At 42.1% G+C, this 26,990-nt stretch overlaps 1 protein-coding gene across 2 annotated transcripts in view; it reads left to right on the forward strand.

Annotated features, from left to right (window-relative positions):
- Positions 1-26,990, forward strand: part of PIWIL1 (piwi like RNA-mediated gene silencing 1) — a 100,178-nt gene that overhangs the window by 29,288 nt on the left and 43,900 nt on the right. For both annotated transcript variants that reach the window (XM_072144376.1, XM_072144375.1), the window contains exons 5-9: positions 7,545-7,756; positions 8,877-8,998; positions 17,489-17,569; positions 21,587-21,784; positions 25,149-25,260. In XM_072144376.1, coding sequence (XP_072000477.1) covers positions 7,545-7,756; positions 8,877-8,998; positions 17,489-17,569; positions 21,587-21,784; positions 25,149-25,260 — 725 coding nt within the window. The remainder of the gene's footprint in view (positions 1-7,544; positions 7,757-8,876; positions 8,999-17,488; positions 17,570-21,586; positions 21,785-25,148; positions 25,261-26,990) is intronic.

Genomic DNA, 26,990 nt, shown 5'->3' on the forward strand with positions numbered 1-26,990 from the left:
AAATGCATTGGTCACAGACCCTCCCCCCCCCAGTATATAGCCAGCCAGCCCCCATAGTATACAGCCTGTCCCCTGCAGTATACAGCCTGCCCAGCTTGCCCCCAGTAGTATACAGCCTGCCCCCAGTAGTAAACAGCCTGCCCCCAGTAGTATACAGCCACCTCAGCCTGCCCCCAGTAGTATACAGCGTACCTCCAGTAGTATACAGCGTGCCCCCAGTAGTATACAGCGTGCCCCCAGTAGTATACAGCCACCCCAGCCTTCCCCCAGTAGTATACAGCCTGCCCCCAGTAGTATACAGCCACCCCAGCCTGCCCCCAGTAGCATAAAGCCACCCAGGCGGCGCCCAGCACGATGGTTAAAGAAGACAGAAGACGGGCGCTGAAGCAAGAAGAGGAGCCGGGAAGGCAGAAGAGGAGCCGCGATGACATTGGGGGAGCAGCGCTGCACATCGGGACCAGTAAGTATTAAAGTTTATTATTTTTTAAGTCCAGTTTTTATTATTTTTTACTTGGATTGACTCATGTATAAGCCGAGGGGACGTTTTTCAGCACATTTTTTGTGCTGAAAAACTCGGCTTATACACATGTATGTACGGTATTTCCTATGCTGCCCCCAACCATTATTTGCTATGCTGCCTCTCCACCATTATTTCCTATGCTGCCCCTCATAATTAATTATTTCCTATGGTGCCCCCAACCATTATTTCCTATGCTGCCCCTCATAATTAATTATGTCATATGCTGCCCCAAACCATTAATTATTTCATATACTGCCCCCCCACCATTAATTATTTCCCATGCTGCCCCTCCACAATTATTTCATATACTGTCCCCAACCATTAATTATTTCATATGCTGCCCCCCACCATTAATTATTTCCTATGCTTCTCCTCTACCTTTAATTATTTCATATGCTGCCCCTCATAATTATTTCCAATGCTGCCCCTCCACCATTAATTTTTTCCTATGCTGCCCCCATAATTATTTCATATGATGCCCCAAACCATTAATTATTTCATATACTGCCCCCCACCATTAAATATTTCCTATGCTGCCCCCCCACCATCAATTATTTCCCATGCTGCCCCTCCACAATTATTTCATATGCTGCCCCCACCATTCATTATTTCCTATGCTTCTCCTCTACCATTAATTATTTCCTATGCTGCCCCTTCACCATTAATTATTTCCTATGCTGCCCCTCATAATAAATTATGTCATATATTGGGCCCCACCATTATTTACTATAATGCCCCCATAGTAAATTATGTCATATATTGGGCCCCCGGCCACCACCATCTTTCTACTGCCAGCATAGGAAATAATTATTTATGAGGGGCAGCATAAGAAATAATTAATAGTGGGGGGAAGCAAAGGAAATAATTAATTATGAGGGGCAGCCTACTTCATGGAGTGATGTGCGCCGGGGTTGTCTTCCGGCCACATCGCCCCAGTAATAGTGCTCGAGAGGACGTTTCTGGACGCATCGAGCACTATGCAGTGACGGGCAGGAGCTTCCTGTCTGGATGGATGTAAGCCCTTGCCCGTCTGTTGAAGGCCGCAGGGGCATGGCGCTGGTGCGTCAAGTGACGGGGCCCAGATACGTCCGCGGGCCGTAGTTTGGGGACCCCTGATTTAGAATAAAGACATTTACTGTAAAAAAAAAACGACTTAAAGAGTACCTGTCACCTTAAAAACACTCTAGGAGCTACTAGTACTACCCCAGTAATAGCAGTGTCAAACTACTAGCTTTATCAGAACCTTCCGATTCAGCTAGCAAACACTGCACAGCCATACTCTCGGAACACCGGACCAAGCTTCCAACTTCCAAGCTCCTCTGCTTCTTTCCCAGACCGCATATCCCACACCACAGGCTGGCGGTGACTGCCAGGCTTCATGCGGCAGGAAAAACCCCCTCATGAGTACGCCAGACCACTGGAAGCTTGGTCTGGCGCTCCGAGGATATGGCAGTGCAGGTTTTTCTAGCTTTACAGAAGGTTCCGCTAAACCTATAAATTTAACACTGCTAATACTTGGGTAGGGCTCGGAGCTGGTTATTTTAAAAAGCATCTCCTAAAGCATTTTTTTAGGGTGACAGGTCCTCTTTAAACATAATTGAACATTATGGCAAAGCAACTTTGTACAGTAGAAGAGGCATATGCCAGTGAAGCATATGAAGGGTTCCGAATTTATACTTTTCTCTTCTTCCAGTGACATTAAGAGCACATCACAGAGTACTGAAATGATCAGATGCCAAACTTTGCCTGTTACAAGATAGCAGGATTGGGTACCTCCACTGAATTATAACCCTAAAATTCCACAATTAAGTGCTTCTGCTGGAATTAAAGTGACTTGTGACACAGCTAAATGAATTACCGTATATACTTGTGTATAAGCCGAGTTTTTCAGCACAAAATATGTGCTGAAAAACATCCCCTCGGCTTATAAACGAGTCTACTACAAAAAAAAAATGACCACTTAAAAAAATAAACAAAAAACTTTTATACAAAATAGTCAGCTCACCTGGACCCTTGTGGACTGTAAGTCAGGACGTGGAAATCGGAGGCACGGATGATCCTCGGCTTGGAGCACAATGGTATACACAACAACATTTAATCCAGCTTCCAATAAGATGCCACGTGGGGTAAAATCCAATTCTTTAATAATCACGGCTAAAAACAGCTTGTAAAGCAATGTGAAAAACGTTAATACATTACACAGGGTAGCGGGGAGACCACTTCTTGCCAAAAAAATAAACTTAAATACTCACCCTCCGATGTCAGCGCGGCTCCCCGATGTCGGCGTGGCTTCCGATGTCAGCGTGTTCCGTCTTCTTTCTTCTCCGCGGCTCTTCTTCTTTCTTCCGACAAGGACGCGGCCATGTTTTCTTTGTGGCCGCGCATACTATGACGTCAGCAGCGACCGCGTCATAGTATGCGCATGCTAGAAGAAAACATGGCCGCGTCCATGCCGGAAGAGAGAAGAAGAGCCGCGGAGAAGAAAGAAGACGGGATGCGCTGACATAGGGGACATCGGTAAGCCACGCCAACATCGGGGAGCCGCGCTGACATCGGAGGGTGAGTATTTAAGTTTATTTTTTAAGGGCCGTGGGGGCAGGCTGCTGTATACTACTAGGGGCTGCTGTATACTACTAGGGGCTGCTGTATACTACTAGGGGCTTGCTGTATAGTACTAGGGGCTTGCTGTATAGTACTAGGGGCTTGCTGTATACTACTAGGGGCTTGCTGTATACTACTAGATGCTTGCTGTATACTACTAGGGGCTGCTGTATACTACTAGGGGCTTGCTGTATTCCCACCCTCGGCTTATACTCGAGTCAGTAGTTTTTCCCAGTTTTTGGTGGTAAAATTAGGGATCTCGGCTTATACTCGGGTCGGCTTATACTCGAGTATATACGGTAGATTTTTTAAAAAACTTTTCTGGATGGATTACTTAATCTAATGGTTGTTGAAACAAACCATTATGCACAACAATTTATGGCTTCAAATCTGCAATCATTTATGCTAGGCAGAATAAGTGGCACCCCACTGATGCAATCTTAAAATTCTGGGGGTTGCTTGTAAATATGGGTATAACAAAAAAAAAAAAAAAACAGATCATACTGGTCAAAAGATGTATTACATCATACTCCACTATATGGAAAAACAATGAAATGAGAAAGATTTGAGGAATAAGAAAATCACCACAAAACACTACATATTGGGTATCAACATGTCCGTAACAACCTGTAGGATAATACAAAATTGTTACTGATATTTTCACATCCAACCTCATAAAAAAAGCTAAAAAGTGATCAAAAAATAACATGATACCAAAAAGTACAGCTTGTCCCACAAAATAAGCAAATTTCTCAAAAAATGAGTTCTATTTTATGCGAAACAAGCGAAAAACTTAAAACCCTAAAATAGAATTAATGATTTTCTTATCCCCACCAAGAAAGAGTTAATAACAGCTCACAAATTTACCCTTCTAAATAATGTACCTGAAAAGTGGATCTCATTCTGGAAATAATAAGCCATGTACCTCTGCTGTGGATGGCTCTGCTTCCATTAAATGCCCAGCCATGAGCAGTTTATCAACACATATGGGGTATCAGCATACTTGGGAATTCGGTAACACATTTTGTGGGGCATTTTGTCATTTATTCCATTGTGAATTTTCAATTTTTGGGCCAAAATGAATGTATTGTGCCAAAAAATTTTCAAATTGTAAATTCCACCTCCTAAACAGTTAATTAATTTTGAGGGGTGTAGTTTCTATGATGGGATAATTTATGTGGTTTACTATTATTGGGCCTCTCAAATATTTACACTGATTAGAAGTACAATGTGTGACGAGAAAACAATCTCAAAGTTTCCCGGATATGTTAAAGCATTTAAAAGTTATAACCACTTAGGCTTCATTCACATGACTGTTGGGGGACGTACATATGGAGGCAAGATTGCGGCTGTATATACGTCACCCATAGGCCGGCAATGACTGTACCGCTCTGTACATGGGGAAAAGATACAACATTTTCTATCTTTCCTCGTGTTATGGCGCCGTGCACCATGTAACTATGGTGGGGGGGGGGGGGGGAGTGGGTCGTGTCAACCCTCCTTCTCTCCATGGGGCTGGACGTATGTCTGCCCGGCTACAGCTCGGTGGACGTTCGCTAAAAAATCAGGCTTTGTCCGAAAGCCCAAAAGTGGCTTGGTCCTTAAGGGGTTAAGGTGTTCCCCCCATGTGACACATCTTTTTATAAATTTTTATAATTACATTTTTGTTTTACTATATATAGTGCTATTGTCAAAGTGTTTTATATTTTAAATAAATATTTAGCTTAACCACATTTTTCGGGTGTAGGATTGTGACAAGAATTGTTAACTACATAAAATAATGTAGGCCCACAACTTCTGACGTATCCAGTTTCACCTCCGGGAAATTCTACAGTAGGCCCTGCAGCCTATTAGAGAGCGCCCCTCTCTAATCCAAGCTGCCTCATGCTGCACCCCTCTTAAGTCCCCCGCCACCCTCTCAAACAAATAGGCGTACAAGTCCTGATAAATATTCCCCATAGTGTGCAATGCGCCAAACAAGAGGCGAGAGAACAGTGCACTCACTTTTATACCTAACCTCTTTACAAAAGCAATAATGCTCTAAAGAAATTAACACAATACACTGCATCCTACATTGTTAGCTTTTATTGGGCAATAACATAGGTTAGAACAGGAGTATAAAAATTATTTCTGTCAAGGGTCACATCAGACTTGGGGTTTTCTTCAAGTTGTTTTAACCGCAAAGAACAAGCTATAAACATACATTTCCCATTACAGTGTTAACTCTGGGGCACATTTACTAAAGGCCGTGCACCAGTTTTCTGTCGGACTTTGCACGTTCTTTTAGGTGCAAACTGCTTGCACATATATTAAAGAAGTGCCTGCGTCACTGATTTTTACTGATGGGGGTCGTTCCGGTGCTCAGACCGTGCGCCAGATTTAACATCCAAAGTTGGACTGAAATGTGTTGCACGCCCCATGTTAAAGGTGCACCAGAAAAATAGTTGTGTGCAGTGCTGGGGGTGACAGAGTCATGAAGAACGTGTGCCAGACATCCTGAATCTGGCGCACTCTGCACTATACACAGGCAAACTGCACATAGTACAGACTGCTCTGTTCTTAGTAAATGTGCACCACTGTATTTTTTGTCAATTTTACTGAGTCTTGAGTTTTTTCAGCTTCATAGCACATCACACAAAATTTTAAACCTGCAATTTAAATGGCAAAACAAAATATAGTCCTGTAAATGGAAAAAATTCTTGCTTTTGGAAGGTGAGGAAAACAAACATTAAAAATGTAAAAGTTATTTGGTGTTGAGGGGCTAAAGAAGCATTTCCACAAAGATTTTTAGTTTATAACCTGTAAATATGACGGTACACATTGTAAATTGTAGTCAAGCTAATTTCCTTTGAGATTGACGATTTTCAGCTATGTCCAAAACTCGCTTGCTTTGATCCAGACAATCCGTTAAAGCGACGAGGTGTAATCATGATGCAGGTCTCACCTCTGGGAACTGCACATATTAAAAAATGGGGGTCCACTGATCCCCTTCTCGCGACCAGGTAGAATGAACATGTGAGGCCACTACCAGTTCAAGTCTATGGGAATGCCACAAATTGCCATGTTAATACACTGGGCTATTTTTGTCCCTTGTAGACTGAAATGTCCTTGGATATGTCATAGATATTAAGAATGAGAATACTTTTTTAACCCTTACAGGGACCGTTTTAGTTTTTCTGTTTTTACTTCCCACTTTCTAAATGTAACTTTTTTATTTTTCTGTTTGAGGGCTTGTTATCTGCAGAACATATTCCATCCATTAGTCCAACCAATAGTCCACCCATTAAACTAGAAAGCTGGGGAAAAAATCCTTGTGGTGAAATTGATGTAAAAATGCAGTTGTGCGTCATTCGCAATGCTGTCCAAATATCCCACACACCCTCTATACTTGATACCTTTAAGAAATATTAAAAAAACTAAACTTTTTTATACTTTGGTGTACAGACTTGTGTAAGGGGTAATATTTTGTCTGTTGAGCTGATATTTTCATTGGTTCTATTTTGTTATTTATGTGACCTTTTGATCAGTTTTTATTCAAATTTTTATGGGGTCAAAATGTAGAATTTTTTCTGTTAAAGCATACACTTTTTATAATTTGATACATGGGCTATTTTGGGACACGGGGATACCTAACATGTTTATAATTTTTTTCTATAATCCCAGACCTGAACCCTCATCCAATAAACTACCCCAGCAGACAAATACAGTGGAGGTTGAATGACAGGCCTGAGAAGCAGTCGTTGCTGCTGTCTAGTTTCCGCAGTTAACAGGTTAACTACAGTTAATGACCTGCCCTGTGTGCAGCATTAAGCCGGTGAGCTCTCTCCAAAGGACTCCAGCCCCTACCGCACCATGACATGTGGTGTGCATAAAGATTAGGTTGAACTACTGTAGTTTTAAACAAAGTAACTAAAAGTAGGTATAAAGTTAGCCAGTCACGCTACAGATTTATTATCCAATGACACTTTCCTATGATATTGTAGCCTCACGTGAGTCTCATAAAAAAGAATCAAGAACAACTGAATATCTGCCTACACACAAGTATACAATGCTCTGGCTCCCGCTTTGCTCTGGTTTTTGCCACTGTGCCTGACTGTAATTTCTGTGGTGTCATGGGACCTGCTTGAACAAATAAGTGGCTTCCTCAGACCTGGGGATAACACCGTAAGACCAACCATGGTCAATGGAAGTGACATCTTGGTTCCACGGGGCAAACCAGATAAAGGAACCATTAAATCTGGTGTGGTCCTTGTCAAAAATGAGTTTGAAAGCATATTGTAGATGATGTTTGTGGCTAAGTTTTGTAACCAAAACTTTAAAAATAAATGGTTGTACATGAACAAATTTTCAAATTTATATGTCTTAGACCAACTTTTTTTTAAAATTGTTTTTAATTTATGTTCTGTTCGTATTGGTCTTGTAGGAATTTCAGGCCACGTTATTCAGCTGTGTACAAACTATGTCAAATTGGTTGCAAGACCCCAGTGGGTTCTGTACCAGTACCATGTTGACTACAATCCACCAATGGAATCCAGGGCCTTGAGAATTGCTTTACTTTACCAGCATGATGACCTAATAGGGAAAGCACGTGCTTTTGATGGAGCTGTGCTTTTTTTGCCAAAAAGACTCAATAAGGTAAGTAGTGGAGATGAGTAGTTTATGTGATGCTTGATCACTGGAATCGGGAGCTCATTGTTTAAAGGGAACCTTTCCGGCACATTTAGCCCGCCTCAAACCGAAGCTCCTACATCATTTACTCTAGTCAGAGGCTCTGCATGATGATATTGGAATGAATCGGTGTCTCCTGTGAATTATAAAATAAACCCCCCAGTCTGTATTGTAATCCTGTGAATTAAAGGGGTTGTCCAAGTTTTGAAAAAAAAATATATGTGGCCGGGAGCGGGCTGCCTAAAACAATAAAGCTGTACTTACCTTCCGGTGCCCTCCCGTATCCAGCGCTGCTGTCGCTCCGGTCCGGGCACCATGTAAACAAACATGGCCGCCGGATCAGCGCTGCATTCAGCTTCCGGCCGGACACGACAACCTTCCGGCCCCCATACACAGTGCTGTGTATAGGGACGGATAGGCGTACCCGGCCACGGCCGGCCGGAAGCTGAATGCAGCGCTGCTCCGGCGGCCATATTTGTTTACATGCCGCCTGGACCGGAGCGACAGCAGCGCTGGATACTGGAGGGCACCGGAAGGTAAGTACAGCTTTATTATTTTAGGCAGCCCGCTCCCGGACACATATTTTTTTTTTTAAACTCGGACAACCCCTTTAAGTCAGCCTGGTTGCAACACCACCTTCCTCTTCTTCTAAACATGCTCCATGCACACCTCCTGCTAGGCTGCAGCACAGAAAGGGGTATGAATGACATTAGTAGGAGATGTGCAGGGGACATGTTTAGTAGAGGACATAGGAGGGAAAGGATGTTGCAGCCTGACTCAGCTCAGGAAAACCTGCCTGACTTAATTCACAGTATTACAATGCGGAGTTGGTGGTTTATTTAATAATTTACCCCCCCCCCCCCCAGCCCTACACAGTCAGGATCTGTGAGTATGTGCCCCTGGTTTGTCATGCTTGATTTTGATGGCAGATTTTCTTTAAGCAAATTAATATGATATTACATACAGCGTTAAACATACACAAAATACACTGCATTTACCGTACTTGTGCAGTTAATTCATGCAAAATTTGTTGAAAAGCTATTGATGGTTTACATTTGGTTTGCTTTTTCCCCCCTTTATTATTTAGGTCAGTGAAGTGGTTAGCCGCACACGCAATGGAGAAACAGTTAAACTTACAATTACTTTGACCAATGAGTTGCCTCCAACTTCACCAACCTGCTTTCAGTTTTACAACATCATATTCCGCAGGTAAGTGCAAAAGTAGAATTTTGTTTTGTTTGCTTTTGTAACAATCAGCACCCTTTCAGTCACTTTGTTGCCATCCACAGGAGAAAGCATGCTCCATGCTGTACAGTATGTGGCTTTCTATGAAGAAGTATATTTCAAATGATAACATTTTATGCAGTTAAAGGGATTCAACCGTTAAGATCTTCCCATGGATATTAAGTGCACAGGTCTTGCTCCCATAAAGGGGGAAAGTTAACCACACGCTTTTCCACTCTATTCATTCAGAAAGGCAAGCACTATGCTCTGCAGGCCCATAGACATTGAATGTAGTGGCAGTGCACAAGTTCAAGCTCTGTTACATACAGTGAATGCCCTGATTGGGAGTTCTAGAGACGAAACCCACAGCTGATTAGAAAGTCATCTTTTATACAGTCTAACTCAAATAACAAAAAATAGGATATACAAACTGCGTGGCTCAAGGACTGGTTACTTTATTTGTAATATACAGTCAGTAGTAGTGGACAACACATTTTGGAAGTGGACTACTCCCTTTTTCATGTCCAGTTTGTGTAACTAAAAATAATATAAAATATATTTATGTATATATGCAAATGTCTATGTGGAAAAACATGTGTAAAGACATGTATAAATGTATCTTCTATACAGAATATGATGATATGAAAACATCTTTGTCTTCTGCAAAGCTTTGCACATTTTTTAAAGGTATTAAGATTCAAATGTCATGATTGTGTTGTGCCAAGGAATATAGGCAATGGACCATATTTATCAATACCACTCTCCGACCCATGGTGATCGCACATAAACTGAGTTCACCAGGTTTCTTTGTGTTGCAGTCAGTTTACACAACTGGTGTGTACACAATTATGTCAGACTTTCTACATAGATGTGTCACCCGGTGCAAATTGACATCAGAACGTCCCTTTAGGTGCAGAGTTTTGTATTGCAGCAGACACAAAACTGGTGCAAACATATCATAAATACATGTACAAGCAGTTTCTCCTTCAATTCCATTGTGTTTCTAATTCTTTTTCCTGCTTCCTAGTACAATGCATCAGAAATTAGATTGTTCCATTCTTTTGTTTACCATTTTTGTTGCATTTTCTGGAGTTATTAATGGTCAATGAAAGAGCAGTATTGGAGCATTTTAATGCTTAGAATCCTTAGAATCTATAGCAGTGATGGTAAACCTTTAAGAGACAGAGTGCCAAAACTACAACCAAAATCCACTTATTTATCGTGAAGTGCCAACATAGCATTTAAAGCAGTAACTTATCGCTACCAGTTCTTCCACATCTTTCAATCGTACCGGCCCCCTGAAGCCACCAATACGATTGAAAGAAGGAGGGCAAATTCAAACTATTATTGTAGCTTCTCTCCAGGGTCTCTCTCTGTACAGGAAGAATGATGGGTCTAGCAGGAGGACCTCCAAAGATATTGCAGTTCTGTCCACACCTTCTAATTTTACCTGCAGTTCCTAACAGCCAATGGCATATTTCTTTAAAGTAGCACTGAGAGCAGCATCTCTTAAGTTGCTTGGGACAGCAGGAAGATTTGGTGGATTTGGTCCTGTTTGGTGAACTCTGTCCTGAGTGCCCACAGAAATGGCTCTGAGTGTCACCTCTGTCACCGGTGTCATAGGTTCGCCACCACTGATCTATAGCATTATTTAAAGAAATGTTTTAAAGCACTCTTTAATAGATTTAGGGGACTTAGTGGTCAGCGGTCACATTGACATCTAAGTAATTCTTCGTTGCAACCGGCAGCTGCGTCTGCATTTGGTTGTAGTTAGAAAACTTAGTGGCATTGAAAATAATATAACAGAGATCCCCTTGTGCATAGATGAAACTTTGCATGTCTGAGACAGTGCTGTTGGTAGTTATAGAAATTTTTAACTTTTCGATTACACACCAGTGATCTGAATTTGAGAACAGCAATGAATACTGTTTGTATATATAGTGTAACAGCACAGACTAGACACAAGGTGGCAGAGTTGGACTTACTTGAGAAGAAAATAATCCAGCGTGCTGCATCCAGGTGAAAACAAAAATCTTGATAGCTTTATTGTGGACTCGTAGTCCGGATAAAAATTGGATAATAAAATAACAGAGACTACCGCCGTAGTCACAGCACAGCGACAATGCAGATGGTATGGGTTAGCCTACTCCGGCCGAAGTACTTTGTATTTCTTCACGCAGAGGTCCGTGCGGAATCCGTGTCGTGCAGCCGTGGTCGAATGAGTAGGGTGAGCAATATCAAAAACGCATCTATATTTTCTCTCGAGAGTTGGACTTACCCTGAAGCAGTCTCTGTTTTTGGAACAAGTTGTTTCCAGGTGCTCAGTTATTTCAAGGTCTCACAGTCGGGTGAATTGTGCAATAAGCAGTTGGATAACAATATTGGATCACAACATTAATAGTTAGCAAGAAAGGTACAAGATTGTGTTAGAAACAAGATAAGAAAACAGTTGGATAATGGTGATTGTTAATAATGGTAAAAACTATGAAGGGGAATTGAATGGTGAACAAATAACATACAAGATACAAGTCTGTTCCTTACCCCAGAAATCACTGGTACTAATAGTAACCTAATGGAAAGTGCTGTACAGTGCTGTACAATGAACTACAGCAGAGTTCTAGAACCGAGCAACAAACCCAAATTAAGCTTTCTTGAACTAGATAACCTAGGTATTCATACAGGGAAATTAAGACACCACACTATCAGTCTGACTGCTCAGAGCTGTCATTTTAGGACATGTGCTAGTTGGTGTTTTAATATCACCATATTCCTCCCCAGCAGACGTTGCATTAACGTCTCACCACGCGTCATAGATGCGTGATGAGGCGCCATAACCCCCCAAAATAATTGCCATGCATAAAGTTACGCTGGGCAATTATTCCCTGTAGCGTGCAGGCTGATCGGTTTGGCGCGCGCTGCAAAAGAGGTAAATGTCAGTAGTGCAATAACAGCGCCCGGCGGGCCGCTCAGCAGGATGCCACAATCTGTGGGAGCTACGTGAGCGGGGGAGACATGTAGGCCGCGAAACTGCTGCTCCTCGTCCTGCTCCAACTCTCCCTGCCCGCAGCTGCCTGTATTTATGTGATCCCGACGGGACCTAAAAGCAGTGCCAGGTGAGTGTGTGTGAGTGTGCAGTGTTCTGTGTGTGGTGTGTGCTGTGTGAGTGTAGTGTGTGCAGTGTTCTGTGTGCCGAGTGTGTGCAGTGTTGTGTGAGCGGTGAGTGTGTGTTGTGTGTGCAGAGTTGTGTGAGCGGTGAGTGTGTGCAGTGAGTACTATGTTGTGTGAGCGGTGTAGTGTGTACTGCGTGAATGAGTGCGCAGTGTCCTGTGTGAATGTGTGAGTGAGAGTGCAGTGTTCTGTTTGCTGAGTGTGTGCAGTGTGTGCTGTGTTGTGAGTGTGTGCTGTGTTGTGAGCGGTGAGTGTGTGCTGTGTTGTGAGTGGTGAGTATGTGCAGTGTTCAGTGTGTGCTGTGTCAGTGTGCAGTGTTCTGTGTGTGCGGCGAGTGTGTGTGGTGAGCGTGTGTAGTGTTCTGTGTGAGTGTGTGTGAGTATGTGTGTGCAGTGTTCTGTGTGAGTGTGCAGTGTATTACCAAAATTTTCATACTCCTCCTTGGCTGAAAATACTTCTCAAAAATGGTGAGATTAGTATTTTTACCCTTCTGGAAAAATGTTAGTGCGACCTCTGCTCCCCAGGAAAATGCTTATATTATATTCAAGCTTTATTGACAATATCCAATCAGAGATGCCCCTACTTATGTGCGTGTGGGGGGAGTTTCGCAATATTTTCAATTTGTCGTCTTCTCACTGGGCTTGCACCAATATCATGTTGATGCCTTTTCACGCCCGGTTGGTGTGGTTACCTAATTGTAAGATCTCTTTAAGAAGGACCTGTTGAAGCCTCGCAATTTGTCTTCCTGCAGCTCTCCTGAAAGTAAGGCGCACATTATGTGTCCTATCTGCCACCTCAGATCTTGCTTCAAAATTTTCCTGATTAACCCCTTAGCGCTCTGCGCCGTAGCTGTACTGCGCTGAGTCCCGCGATTAGCGCTCAGTGCAGTACAGCTACTGCGCAGAGCCGATGCCGGTTCAGTGCTGCATAGCAGCCGAACCGGCATCGTTAGCCCTGGGATTTCCCCGGCTGATTTACCGCTGACATCCCCGGCTAACACCCGCGGTCGGAGTATGTTGTATGTTTGATTCATAATGCATCAAATCAAATGGTAGGTACACTTGCAGTCATGCGTACAGGTAGTGCCCCCTCTGGCACGATATGCTCTTCTTTTAACTTCTTATACCCTGGTTTTTACGAGAAAAGGCTTTTAAAGGAAACCTACCATTTCAAATGGTAGGTTTAAGCTGTAAACACCGAGCACCAGCTCAGGGTGAGCTGGTGCCGGTGCTTAGTTTCGTTTTAACACTTTTTAAACTTTATAGCAGAAGCCGCTTCGGCGCTGCGCGCGACCGTGCGCGCGCAATGCCTGCGGCATTTCCTATGTAGGTGCGCGCACGATCGTGCGCACGCAGCGCCGAAGCAGTTTATGCTATGAAGTTTAAAAAGTGTTAAAACCGCGATACCGCGGTTTTAACACTAACGAAACTAAGCACCGGCACCAGCTCACCCTGAGCTGGTGCTCGGTGTTTACAGCTTAAACCTACCATTTGAAATGGTAGGTTTCCTTTAAAATTATGCACATGAGCCTAGGGGCTCTAGGCTTAAAAGGCATTGATGGAGCCTGAATGCCTCAGGCTCATTAGCCTTTACAGGCCATTTTTTTTAACTTAAAACAAGGGCATAAAAGCTAAAAGGAGCCTGTCCTGCCACAGTGGGCACAGAAGCATGACCGTGGCGTGTAAGTTTGTCCCCAGTGGATCGGAGCCCCTGGTGAGTTTACCGTGGGATCTGATCCCTCCTGCTGCAGCCCCGGGTCCGCTGTGTGCCCTGAGGCTGCTGGCTCAGCTTCACGCCGGGTTCTACCTCCTGGAACACAATAAATAGAATAAATCCAAAACGATATTGAACGGGGAAAATGTAACTTTCTCCAATATTGGTTTTGCTCAGTAAAATTGAGCGAATATAAGAAAAACTATATAAATGAGGTATCACCGCAACCGTAGTGAACCAGAGAATAAACATAACATATTACTTTTATGTTAGCGCTAAAAATCCAAAATAAAAGTTGATGATTTTCTTTGTGTCCCCCTAGAAATGGTTAATAAAATCTCATGAATAAGCTATAGACCCCCAAAATGAATTATCTATACAGTGTATCTCACCCCGCAAATAATAAGCCCTCATATGTTAGCATTAAGGTCAATACCTATAGTTGTCCACTGGATAGAGGTGGAGCCGGTTGCAAGATGTATAACTTAGTTGATACAACATGATAACCTCTAGAGCAGTGATGGCGAACCTTTTAGAGGCCGAGTGCCCAAACTGCAACCCAAAAACCTGCTTATTTATCGTGAGGTGCCAACCAAAAATTAAAGCAGTAACTTATTGCTCCCTGGTCAACAACTTTCAATAATATTGGCCTCCTGAGGACAGAAACATAGTAGAAAGATGGAAAATTTTCATCATTTTAGCTTCTTTACAGTTTCCCTCTGTACACAGAGAATAGTGGGGCCAGCAGGAGGTCTTCCAAAAATAATTTGACCCTGTCTAATTCTCCCTCTTCCTACAGTCCCAAGTAGCAAAGTCGGTATCAAAATATGACTAAAAGCCGCATCTTTTAAGTTGCTTGGAACTGGAGGAAGATTCTTTGAGTCTTGTCTGATGTGTTGGGGCGATGGCCCGGGTGCCCACAAAAAGGGCTCCGAGTGCCGCCTCTGGCACCAGTGCCATAGGTTCGCCACCACTGCTCTAGAGTCATATACACCACCAAAGCCTAGGGCTAAGAATAATACATATAAGCCTATTTTGGCCACCCAAAGAGGGGACTGGCCCAGGATATAAAACACATAATTCTGATATGGTAAAGTAGTACTTTCTTAAATTCAACATACAAAAAACATAAAAAATTTTTAATTGATACTGATTAAAAATGTACAGCCACAGATGGTGGTACGCAGACAAGGGAGTAACACCACTTAGACACAAAGGGAAAAGACATGCATTATATATTATCTAAGACTCTGGTAAATTTGAAAGATGTGCCGATATAGACATATTATAATGTTAATGTCCTGAGTGTTTTAAAGTAAACAGGTTTTCTTACCCATGATCAGATTGCAGGTTCCCAGGTCCAGGGTGACGCCAGCCCCAACGTGGGTTTCGGCTCAAATGAGCCTTCGTCTTCGTTGTTACTCCCTTGTCTGCGTACCACCATCTGTGGCTGTACATTTTTAATCAGTATCAATTAAAATTTTTTTATGTTTTTTGTATGTTGAATTTAATAAAGTACTACTTTACCATATCAGAATTATGTGTTTTATATCCTGGGCCCGTCCCCTCTTTGGGTGGACAAAATAGGCTTGTATGTTAGCATTACCAAAAACATTTAAATTTTATAGCTTGTACAATGTGCAATACAATTCAGCTGTGAATGGTGCTGCTTCCATTCCATGTCCGGCCATGTGCCCATAGAGCAGTTACCAACACATATGAGGTATCGGTACACTTGGGAGGAATTGGGCATCAAACGTTGTAGAGCATTATATCATTTTATTCATTATGAAAGTGTCATTTTTGGCCTAAATTAATGTATTTTCCAAAAAAATTCTAACGTTTCTACATCACACTTCCACTTTGTTTTAACTTATGTGAAAAATGTATTTATGGGGTTTCACTATCATTTAGGCCTAAAGTCATTTGAAATCTAAGTTGTACCTCAAAATGTGAGTTTTGAGGATTTTCATGAAAATTTGAAAAATCGCACCTAACGTTCTAAGCACCATAACATCCTAGAAAAAGGAGAAGATGCATAAAATATCATTCCAACATAAAGGAGACATTCCCATAATTGTAGTTATCTTGCTTTTTGGGTAGTTTAAGTATCTGACTGGAAAGCAGAAGATTTAAAACTTTGAAAATGAAGAATTTCTCTGAAATTTTGCCAAATTTTCATTTTTTCTTTAGAATGAAACGTAAAACTTATCACTTAGATTTTACAACAACATGAAGTACAATGTGTCTAGATAACAATCCCAAAAGCACCAAGATATGTTAAAGCTTTCCGAAGTTATAACCAATTATCGTGACACATGTCAGATTCTATAAATCGAGTCTGGTCACTTAGCTGAAAACTAGTGTCTGTGATAAAGGGTTTACAGACAGACATCTGTATTTTCCTATATGATTCTGTTTCATATCTTCTGAGGGTTTTGTTTGATAGGGCATTTATACTAAACGACCTTTTGTTTTGACCTTTCATAAATTATTCCAATCAATTGGCTTTGTCCATTTGTGAGTCTTTATTTGTTAAACCTGCGTTGTCTCTGTAGACCCCTACAAATGTTGACATTATCACTTCTTAAGGTGCCAGAAGCAAAAGTGTCCTAACTAGAGATGAGTAGGGGTTTGTGTGCGTCCCACTCGACCTAGGCATGTTGTTGGATTGGCGGCAGTGCAGGAAATCTGGCCAATTGACGCCCCTACCTACTAGCCGTGGCTGTGCTTGGCCAGTGGTGAACCCTCTAGCTAATTACAGCCATGGTCAGTAGGTAGGGGTGTCAATTTGCCATATTGGATGTACGGCCGCCAATTCGGCAAAATGTCCAGGTCATGCAGGAAGCACCTGGACCCATACTTAAAATACAATCCTGCTAATCTGTAGTCCTAACCCTTTTGCCCCAAATCAATCTCACATTATACAGTGGGACCATTCTTCATTATTTTTGTTTGCACCAATCTCACCGGCAAAGTTGTGTTTAACCACATTTCCCGCTCTTCAACTTCCAACAAATCCATAATTTTTAAATTTTTCCGTGTACATAGCTGTGTGAGGGCTTATTTTATGCGTAACAAATTTTACTTCTCAGTGACGTTATTGTCTATTATTCCCTGCTGTGTAGTGGGAGGTACGGCAAAAAAATGCATTTGCGTTACTTTCTTGTGACTTTTACTGTGGACTCCAAATAACACCTTCTTTGTTTAGTACAATCACAGTGATACCAAATTTATATAGATTTTATTGCGTTTTAATATATTTTCAAAAATTAAATGAATGTGGACAGGGAAAAAAAAAATATGCCATCTTCTGTCGCTATGACTTTTTCATACTTTGGTGTACGGAGATGTATGAGGTGTCATTTTTTTCAAGCCTCGGGTCTGCTGAAGACTGTCACGGCAACCGATCGACGATCAGAGACAAGATGGCCACCTTTTAAAAGCCGCCGCTGGCATCAGAAGGGTTAATACCTGTGCACATACCGCGGGCCCGTGAGCCCTCTTCATACACATTACTATTTTCATTTAATGTGTCTATAGGTGATTTGCTTTTGTAACAATATCTCTTGTTTTTAATACTTTTTCTTGTAGGCTTCTAAAAATGATGAGTATGAAACAAATAGGGCGGAACTATTACAACCCAAATGATTCCATAGATGTCAGAACACACAAGTTAGTAAATCACATTCTTCTTTGACTGTCAATATCTTTGCATGTTTTTTTTTTTTTTATAGATGGCTTAGCATGTAACTTCATAATATACAATAGAAGTGAGGATATGTTATTGCCTGTGTTAATAGAGTGGCCAAATATTTCTCTTATAAACTATTGTTTGGATTATAAGATTATATAAGTATTATACTGCAAAAATATAGAAAACAAATGTCATTTGTGCTAATTAAATTTTGGTAAGTGTGGGGGGTAGGATATCAGATATTATTACAATTTACCAATAAACATCTGTTAAAAGTTCTGCTCTGCTTTCTTGATATGTAAAGTTAAGTCTCTTGTCTTCTACCTCATCAGCCAGACATTGCTCTGCATAAAATGGCCGCAAATGGATAGTCATGTGATTGTGAATCATGCTGATGGAAGGTTAGAAATCACATGACCCTCCATTTTCGTCCATTTTATGGACAGGAATATCTGTCTGGTGAGGTAAAAGACAGGAGGTTTCACTTAACATATCAAGAAAGCGTTGTAGATGTATATTGGTAGATTAACTAATTTCCTGCCCCTCACTTACACATTACAGAAACATGAGGGGAAAGTGGCAAAGTCTTAAATTGTCTCCAACCTGGCGACAATATCTCCCATACACTGCCCAGACTGAGAATTATGTATTTCTGCTGCCCTATGTATCTACTCAGTCTCATAATTGAAAACATCATAAAAGATAGAAGTACAGAAAGATTGCAATGTTAATAGGGCATTCAATTGATCTTCAGCAACCTTTGTTTATCCTGAACAATTCCACTTGGCTCTCATTTACTCTTTATGAACATATGTAATTAGATACATCTGATAACTAGCAGTATGGAGTAAGAGACCAAAACAGAATGTATTCTAAACAAAAGGTTTTTATTGGAGAAAAAAGTGTAGTACCCTTGGTGAGTGATGAAGTATTATTCAGAATATAACTGATCACATGATGGAGTTGTGCTGACACGTGTATCAGATGAACGTGTACCAGAAAAAACGGCGTCCCACGCTCTCAAGAAGAACCCTTTCTCCAGAATTCAGGGAATAGATCCTGCAGTTAAGTATCCACTGGATGTGTGTATAGATAATGAGCGTTTTTTGGCGCTGGGACGACCCAAATTGTTATTTTTCAAAATTATTTAATTCATAAAATTTAATACAAAATAAAAAGATAAAATATATAAAAGTGGGGATAATAATTATGAACAACACGTTTAGCACTCGGACCGAGCGCTTCTTCTGGTTCATAGCTATACATCGAAAGTGTGATTCTATTTAAAGGGATAGATGGCATCTGAATGGTTACAGGTTTTCAGTATACTTTCGGGATTTCACGAAAGAATAATAGGACGATGGGACACATAAAGATATCTAGCGTACCAAATACATTGTAAGAATAAAGAATATGGAAAAGAGCAGAAACATGGTTTCACGTACATTCTATTTGCATAGTATCTAGTCTATTACTTGCTTCAGAACTACAATTGACAGTCGAGTACAAGAAAGAGTGAAGAGTGTTCTACCGTATTTTTCGGACTATAAGACGCACATAGGTTTTAGAGGAGGAAAAATAAGAATTCCCCCCCCCCCCCCCCCCCCCAAATAGTATGCTAAAATATTTAATAAAGTAACAGTAAAGTTACTGGGCAGTGCAGCCTAGTTTCTCTTTGGAGCAGGGCAGGGACAAGCAGCGCTCACCCCCTCCAGTGCTTGTACAATGGTCACAAGAGCTTACAATCTATGAGGAGGAGGGGACACAGGAGATGACAGTGCTTGTGCAATGGTCACAAGAGCTTACAATCTATGAGGAGGGGACACAGGAGATGACAGTGCTTGTACAATGGCCACAAGAGCTTACAGTCTATGAGGAGGATGAGGGGACACAGGAGGTGACAGTGCTTGTACAATGGTCACAAGAGCTTACAATCTATGAGGAGGAGGGGACACAGGAGATGACAGTGCTTGTACAATGGTCACAAGAGCTTACAATCTATGAGGAGGAGGGGACACAGGAGATGTCAGTGCTTGTACAATGGCCACAAGAGCTTACAATCTATAAGGAGGAGGGGACACAGGAGATGTCAATGCTTGTACAATGGCTACAAGAGCTTACAATCTATAAGGAGGAGGGGACAGTGCTTGTACAATGGTCACAAGAGCTTACAATCTATGAGGAGGAGGGGACACAGGAGCTGACAGTGCTTGTACAATGGTCACAAGAGCTTACAATCTATGAGGAGGAGGAGGACACAGGAGATGACAGTGCTTGTACAATGGCCACAAGAGCTTACAATCTATGAGGAGGATGAGGGGACACAAGAGGTGACAGTCCTTGTACAATGGCCACAAGAGCTTACAATCTATGAGGAGGATGAGGGGACACAGGAGATGACGGTGCTTGTACAATGGCCACAAGAGCTTGCTCTGTGGGATAAAGTACCTTTACAAGACAGCAGCCACTACATACCAGGCAACAAGTGTGAGAGCAGAGACCTGGGGGAAGGGAGCACACAGTTACAGGTCAGACACTGCATACAGCACTGTATAGGTTCCTCTTCTCAGGCTGCTGGCAGCCTTCACATTCTGTCTTCACTCTGAGCCTCCCGAGCTACTTACAAGCCGAGCGGGGATTGGTCAGTACCTTTCTCCTCCCCGCTCTCTCTCTCCACTGCTGCTGCGCTCCTGCTGCTGCTCTGCCACAAAGCTCATGTATATATCGGTGCCCTGAGGACGGCAGAGCTGGTAGAGTGCACGGGGTGCCATCTTTCATTCCCTCCAGCAGTGGAGGGCTGAGAGGAGGAGAGGAGCGCAGCGGCACTCAGCACAGCCGTTGCGCTTCACTGTGAAGTGCTGCGCGTACTGCCAGCATCAGAGCGCAGCTGGGTGCCCTCCATTCCCTCCTGCAGCTACATCCGGACTATAAGACGCACCACTGTTTTGTCCTCATTTTCTGGGGAAAAAAAGTGCGTCTTGTAGTCCAGAAAATATGGTATATTCAGAAACTGACTTTAAAGTATACCTTTAAAGTATCCCCGTCAGTTTCTGAATATAGAACACTCTTCATTCACTGCCTTGGCTTTCGTATCGTTAGTTCGTCCAGCCTTTTTGCCCTAAATTGGCCTCCGTAGTTGTAGTTTTAGGGACATTGCCATTTTATCGCAATACTGATTAACACTTCCCTCTCAGCTCCCGTACTTGTAGTCCTCGACTGTCAATTGTAGTTCTGAAGCAAGTAATAGACTAGATACTATGCAAATAGAATGTACGTGAACCATGTCTGTTTCCGCTCTTTTCCATATTCTTTATTCTTACAATGTATTTGGTACGCTAGATATCTTTATGTGTCCCATCGTCCTATTATTCTTTCGTGAAATCCCGAAAGTATACTGAAAACCGGAAATTGTCATCTTCACATGCCATATAATAAACACCAGAAAATATATATTTGCTGTACCTTTTTAGTGGAGTTATCTCCATAAAGATTCACGGCCGTGCACACAGTGAAAGATAGGACACGTTCCATCTTTTCCCTGTGTACCGGGCAATTCGGTGCCACACGTGTGCGGCAGCGTATCGCTCCGTGCGCCTATTGTTGTCAATGGGGGAAGGATGTACGGTCTCAAGCTTGCGTCCATGTGAATGTAGCCTTATTAGCAAGAAGTATTCTCCACTCCCTTTGATCAAATCTGAGAAATGTCTGTTAAATTCTTTCTTATTAGCAATATTGACAAAAGTACACTGAAAAGAGACTGCAAAAGGGAAAATATGCTGTATATGCTAAGTCTATACTCCGGGAGCTTGCCTGATGTATACACTTAGCGTATACAAATAACATGATGTGAACCCAGCCTCAGCAGCTATCTATGTTATGCCAAAAGAATGCAGGACCCTACATTTTTAGGCTAAAATACACATGCATTGTACCAATTTTTTGTTACAAGTTTTTCTTATTGCATAGTGTTACCTTCTGATTTTTTTTTTTTTTAGCCTAACTGTGTGGCCAGGCTTTACCACCTCTATTTTGCAGTATGAGACCAGTATCATGTTGTGCATTGATGTGAGCCATAAAGTTCTACGGAGTGAAACTGTTCTTGATGTAATGTACAACTTGCACTCAAAAGTTGGGCCACATTACTTCCATGATGCCTGCAGTAAAGAACTTGTTGGGCAAATAGTTCTTACCAAGTAAGTTTAGTCTTTTATATCATTTTGATTTGAATGCAAATTTATCATTGCCTTTTGCAATAATAGATGCTAATGAATATTTATACTAGCATTAAAGGTGTTATCCAGGATATTTTTTTTAAAAGGGCCCCAAACTATCTCTTACATATACAGTGTCCCATATGTTCTTTGTGAATATTTCTGCCCCCACTAGTCCTTGTAACTCTCTGCAGTGGTCATTACCTTTCCTCAAAAACAACAGCTAGCTTACTGCTACCATAGACTTGTATTATACATGCTCATATTGTGGTGAGCACATGTAGGTGCTGGTGCTGGATTTAGGGCGTAGCTGTTATGGAGAGGTTAAGGATGAGGAGTGCTACAGGTACTGCCGGGGTTAGCACATGGCCGTCTACAATGGGCCTCAGGCTTCCTTGTTTACCTGCCTGTGTAGATGTTTATGTTGAAGTGACAGGTCAGCAATGTACAGTCATGGCCTCAAGTTTTGAGAATGACACAAATATTATATTTTCACATGATCTGTTGCGCTCTGGTTTTTATGTGTTTGTCAGATGTTTTTATCATACAGAAATACAAGTGCAATCATATTATGAGTAACAAAAGCTTTTATTGACAGTTAGAATGAGTTAATGCAGCAAGTCAATATTTGCAGTGTTGACCCTTCTTCTTCAGGACCTCTGCAATTCTCCCTGGCAGCTCTCAGTCACCTTCTGGACCAAATCCTGACTGATAGCCGTCCATTCTTGCACAAACAATACTTGCATTTTGTCACAATTTGTTGGTTTTTGTTTGTCCACCCATCTCTTAATGATTGACCACAAGTTCTCAATGGGATTAAGATTTGGGGAGTTTCCAAGCCATGGACCCAAAATCTCTATGCTTTGTTCCCTGAGCCATTAAGTTATCACCTTTGTTTTATGACCAGGTGCTCCATCATGCTGGAAAAGGTATTGCTCATCACCAAACTGCTCTTGGACGGTTGGGAGAAGTTGCTCTTGGAGGACATTCTGGTGCCATTCTTTATTTATGGATGTGTTTTTAGGCAAGACTGTGAGAGAGACGATTCCCTTGGCTGAGAAGTAACCCCACACATGAATGGTTGCAGGATGCTTTACAGTTGGCATGAGACAAGACTGGTAGTATCGCTCACCTTGTCTTCTCCCAACAAGATGTTTTCCAGATTTTCCAAACAATTGGAAAGGGGATTCAGCAGAGAAAATGACTTTACCCCTGTCCTCAGCAGTCCACTCCCTGTACCTTTTGCAGAATATCAGTCTGTCCCTGATGTTTTTTTCTGGAGAGAAGTGGCTTCTTTGCTGCCCTCCTTTACACCAGGCCTTGCTCCAAGTGTCTCCGCCTCACAGTGCGTGCAGATGCACTCACACCTGCCTGCTGCCATTCCTGAGCAAGCTCTGCACTGTTGGTAGCCCGATCCCGAAGCAGAAACACTTTTAAGAGACGGACCTGGCACTTGCTGGTCCTTCTTTGGCGCCCTGGAGCCTTTTTGGCCTTTTTGGCTTTCCTTGAATTACTTGATGATGTGATAGATTGTTGACTGAGGTGCAATCTTTCTAGCTGCGATACTCTTCACTGTTAGGCCAGTTTTGTGCAGTGCAATGATGACTGCACATGTTTCTTTAGAGATAACCATGGTTCACAGAAGAGAAACAATGATTCCAAGTATCCAGTGGTGTGATTCTTACTTAATCATGACAGATTGATCTCTAGCCCTGTCCTCATCAACACCCACACCTGTGTTACTGGAGCAATCACTGAAACTATGTTAGCTGCTCCTTTTAAGGCAGGCCTGCAATTAAGTTGAAATGTGTTTTGGTGGAAAAAGTAAATTTTCTAGGCAAATATTGACTTTGCAATGAATTGCTGTTAAGCTGATGACTCTTTATAACATTCTGGAGTATATGCAAATTGCCATTATAAAACCTGATGCAGTAGACTTTGTAAAGATTAACATTTGTATGATTCTCAAAACTTATGGCCATGACTGTACACAGAATGGACTGTGCTGTTAGTCTCCTCTCCCCTTCCTCCTTCCTGGCCCTCACACAGACAGTTCTCTGTTTTACATACTTCTCTTAATCCATGTGCTGCTACATTTCCTCCTAATCTCTCACTGCTCCATTTCGTCCCCTTCTAGGTCTTTTGTGTTCCTTCATTTCACCCCCTCTCCTCACATTGCAAAATCTCACTGCTCTCTTCACCCTGCTCAATGTCTTCTCTCCCCATCCCTCTCTAGGACCTACTTTCATGGTTTTACAGAGATTGCAGGGGGAAAGAGGAGGCTGTGAGGAAATTCATCACTTGGGGGGAAACAAGCACATGAAGGAGTGAGATCATAGGAGTACAGGAGGCATGGAGTATGAGACATTATATAGGACATGGATCATACAGGGGAGAAAAGCACATGCAGGAAATAGCACAGGAGACAAGGAGGACAGCCTCGACAGCGGGGTCTCCCGCGCTCCACAGCTCTCCAAGTGCCACAACGGTCATAGAACCGTATTCACACCACCGCAAGCCCAACAATCCGTGCCTGAAGAAGATCTGATGTTATAACATGATGACATCTTCATTGCTACCGTATTTGGGACTTTGCAACCTTTAGATCACTTTTTATTCCCATCTTTATGAGTTGCAGAACGGCAACAAAGTGGTGATTTGGACAGTTGGGTGCTATTTTCTATTAAGAGGTTTACCACTTGAAATAACCAGTTTTATATATTCAATAGATAGATCTGGACTTTTGGGACACAGCTTTACCTAAAATTTTTATTATTTTTATATCAGGAAAGGGGGTGTGATTTAAGTTTTTTGGACACTTTTTTTTTAGCCCCCACTATGATACTTGAAGCTTAGGAGTCTAATTGCTTTGCCATATACTTCAATACTACTGTATTGCAGTATATGGCAATTTTGTTACTGATCTCCAAGCACCTGTTCCTGACATATGCTTAAAGATCAGGTAGAATGACAGGACCTGTGAGCTCACGTTGGGGGTGGTGAGAGAATTCAAGATGGTGGTGTGTAATTTAAATGCCTTCATTAGTTTTGCCAAAGGCACTTAAGTAGTTGACACCAACGATCGGCGCCAGCACGACCATGAATGTTAGCAGCGGGTGTGTGCTGCTAAGCTTGTGAGAACTCTCCATTCATCCGCGCTGGAAAAAGGTTAAAAAGGTATTCCTACCCGGAGAGCTGATGGTATAGGATATGTTGTCTCTTTCAGATGTGTTAAAAGTTGTGGGGATGTCTCAGTTTTTTCTTCACATTGTTGGCTTGTTGTACCTTCCACAGCATAAATAAATGTTCTTTTATATTCAAGTATGAACCTTTATTCTAACCTTAGGTACAATAATCGCACATATCGCATTGACGATATTGACTGGGACTTTACTCCAGAATCTACTTTCAAAAAATCAGATGGCAGTGAAATCAGTTTCATCGACTATTACAAAAATGTAGGATTTTTTAATTCATTTAATTTGTTTGCTGTTTACTTTGAATTGAAAGCTTCAACTTATTTAATTTTTTTAGTCAGGGGTCATTGAGAGGTAACCAAATGTGTTTTAGTAGATAGTTTTGAATCTAATTTCTGACAGTATTTTGAAACAAAGTGTTTTTGGACCACCATGGGCTAAAATGATAATGTCTTTATGAGCTGTTGGTGCCTGACCCTACCAAAAAAGTGTAAAACAACTGAAAATATGTCTTATATTCTAGGTTCTTCAAATTAGCCACCTTTCTTTGATTACTGCTTCGCACACTCTTGATGAGCTTCAAGAGGCACCTCACAGGTGTACCATGTCCGGTTTAATAAGTGGGATTTCCTGCCTTATAAATGGTGTTGGGACCATCAGTTGTGTTGTGCAGAAGTCAGGTGGATACATGGCTGATAGTCCTATTGAATAGACTGTAAGAATTTGTATTATGGCTAGAAAAAAAGCAGCCAAGTAAATAGAAATGAGTGGCCAGCATTATTTGAAATGAAGACCAGTCAGTCCTAAAAATTGGGAAAACTTTAAAAGTTTCCCCAAGTGCAGTTGCAATCAAGCGTTACAAACATGATGAACGCCCCAGAAAAGGAAGACCAAGAGTCACCTCTGCTGCAGAGGATAAGTTCAGCCGAGTTGCCAGCCTCAGAAATCGCAGGTTAACAGCAGCTCAGATTAGAGACCAGGTCAATGCCACAAAGAGATCTAGCAGCAGGCACATCTCTACAACAACTGGTAAGAGGAGACTGTGTGCAGCAGCCTTCATGGTAAAATAGCTGCAAGGAAACCACTGCTCAGCACAGGCAACAAGCACAAGAGACTTGTTTGGGCTAAAGAACACAAGGAATGGAGATTAGACCAGTGGAAATCTGTGCTTTGGTCTGATGAGTCCAAATTTGAGATCTTTGGTTCCAACCAAGCTGTCTTTGTTCAACTCAGAAAAGGCAAACAAATGGACTTTATCGGGCAGATTTACTTACCCGATCCATTCGCGATCCAGCGGCGCGTTCTCTGTGGTGGATTCAGGTCTGGCCGGATTCACTAAGGTAGTTCCTCCGACATCCACCAGGTGGCGCTGCTGCGCTGAAGTTCCCCGGAATGCACTGATCTTCACCAAGCCGGACTGAGTAAAGGTAAGCGCGAGTCACTTTTTTGATGGGGTGCTACGCCAGATGACCTAGACTCCAGTCACCGGACCTGAACCCAATAGAGATGGTTTGAACGAGTACTAATCATCTCTGGGAACTCCTTCAAGACTGTTGGAAGACCATTTCTGATAACTACCTCTTGAAGCTCATCAAGAGAATGCCCATGGTGTTCAAAGCAGTAATCAAAGCAGACGGTGGCTACTTTGAAGAACCTAGAACAGTGATGACCAACCTATGACACGCGTGTCAGTGCTGACACGCATAGCCATTTTCAGTGACACGCGGCCGCCAGAGAGTTAAGTTTCATCCTCGGCTCCTACACGGCCAGGTGCAGTAGCAGGGAGGCTGAGAGATTGTCCAGCACATTGTAATAAATAGATGTAGTATGGCAGTACATGGTAGGATCAATCACACAACCTAGGATTAAAGTACCCTAGAAGTTAAATAATTATACATATTTGTTATTTAAACTATAAATATCACAAAATTATGTTTTTTTTTTTGTCAAGGTGACACACCACCCGAGTTATGCACGGTTTTTTGGCGAAT

This window comes from Engystomops pustulosus, chromosome 1 (genome assembly GCF_040894005.1).
Source record: "Engystomops pustulosus chromosome 1, aEngPut4.maternal, whole genome shotgun sequence".
Taxonomy (NCBI): Eukaryota; Metazoa; Chordata; class Amphibia; order Anura; family Leptodactylidae; genus Engystomops; species Engystomops pustulosus.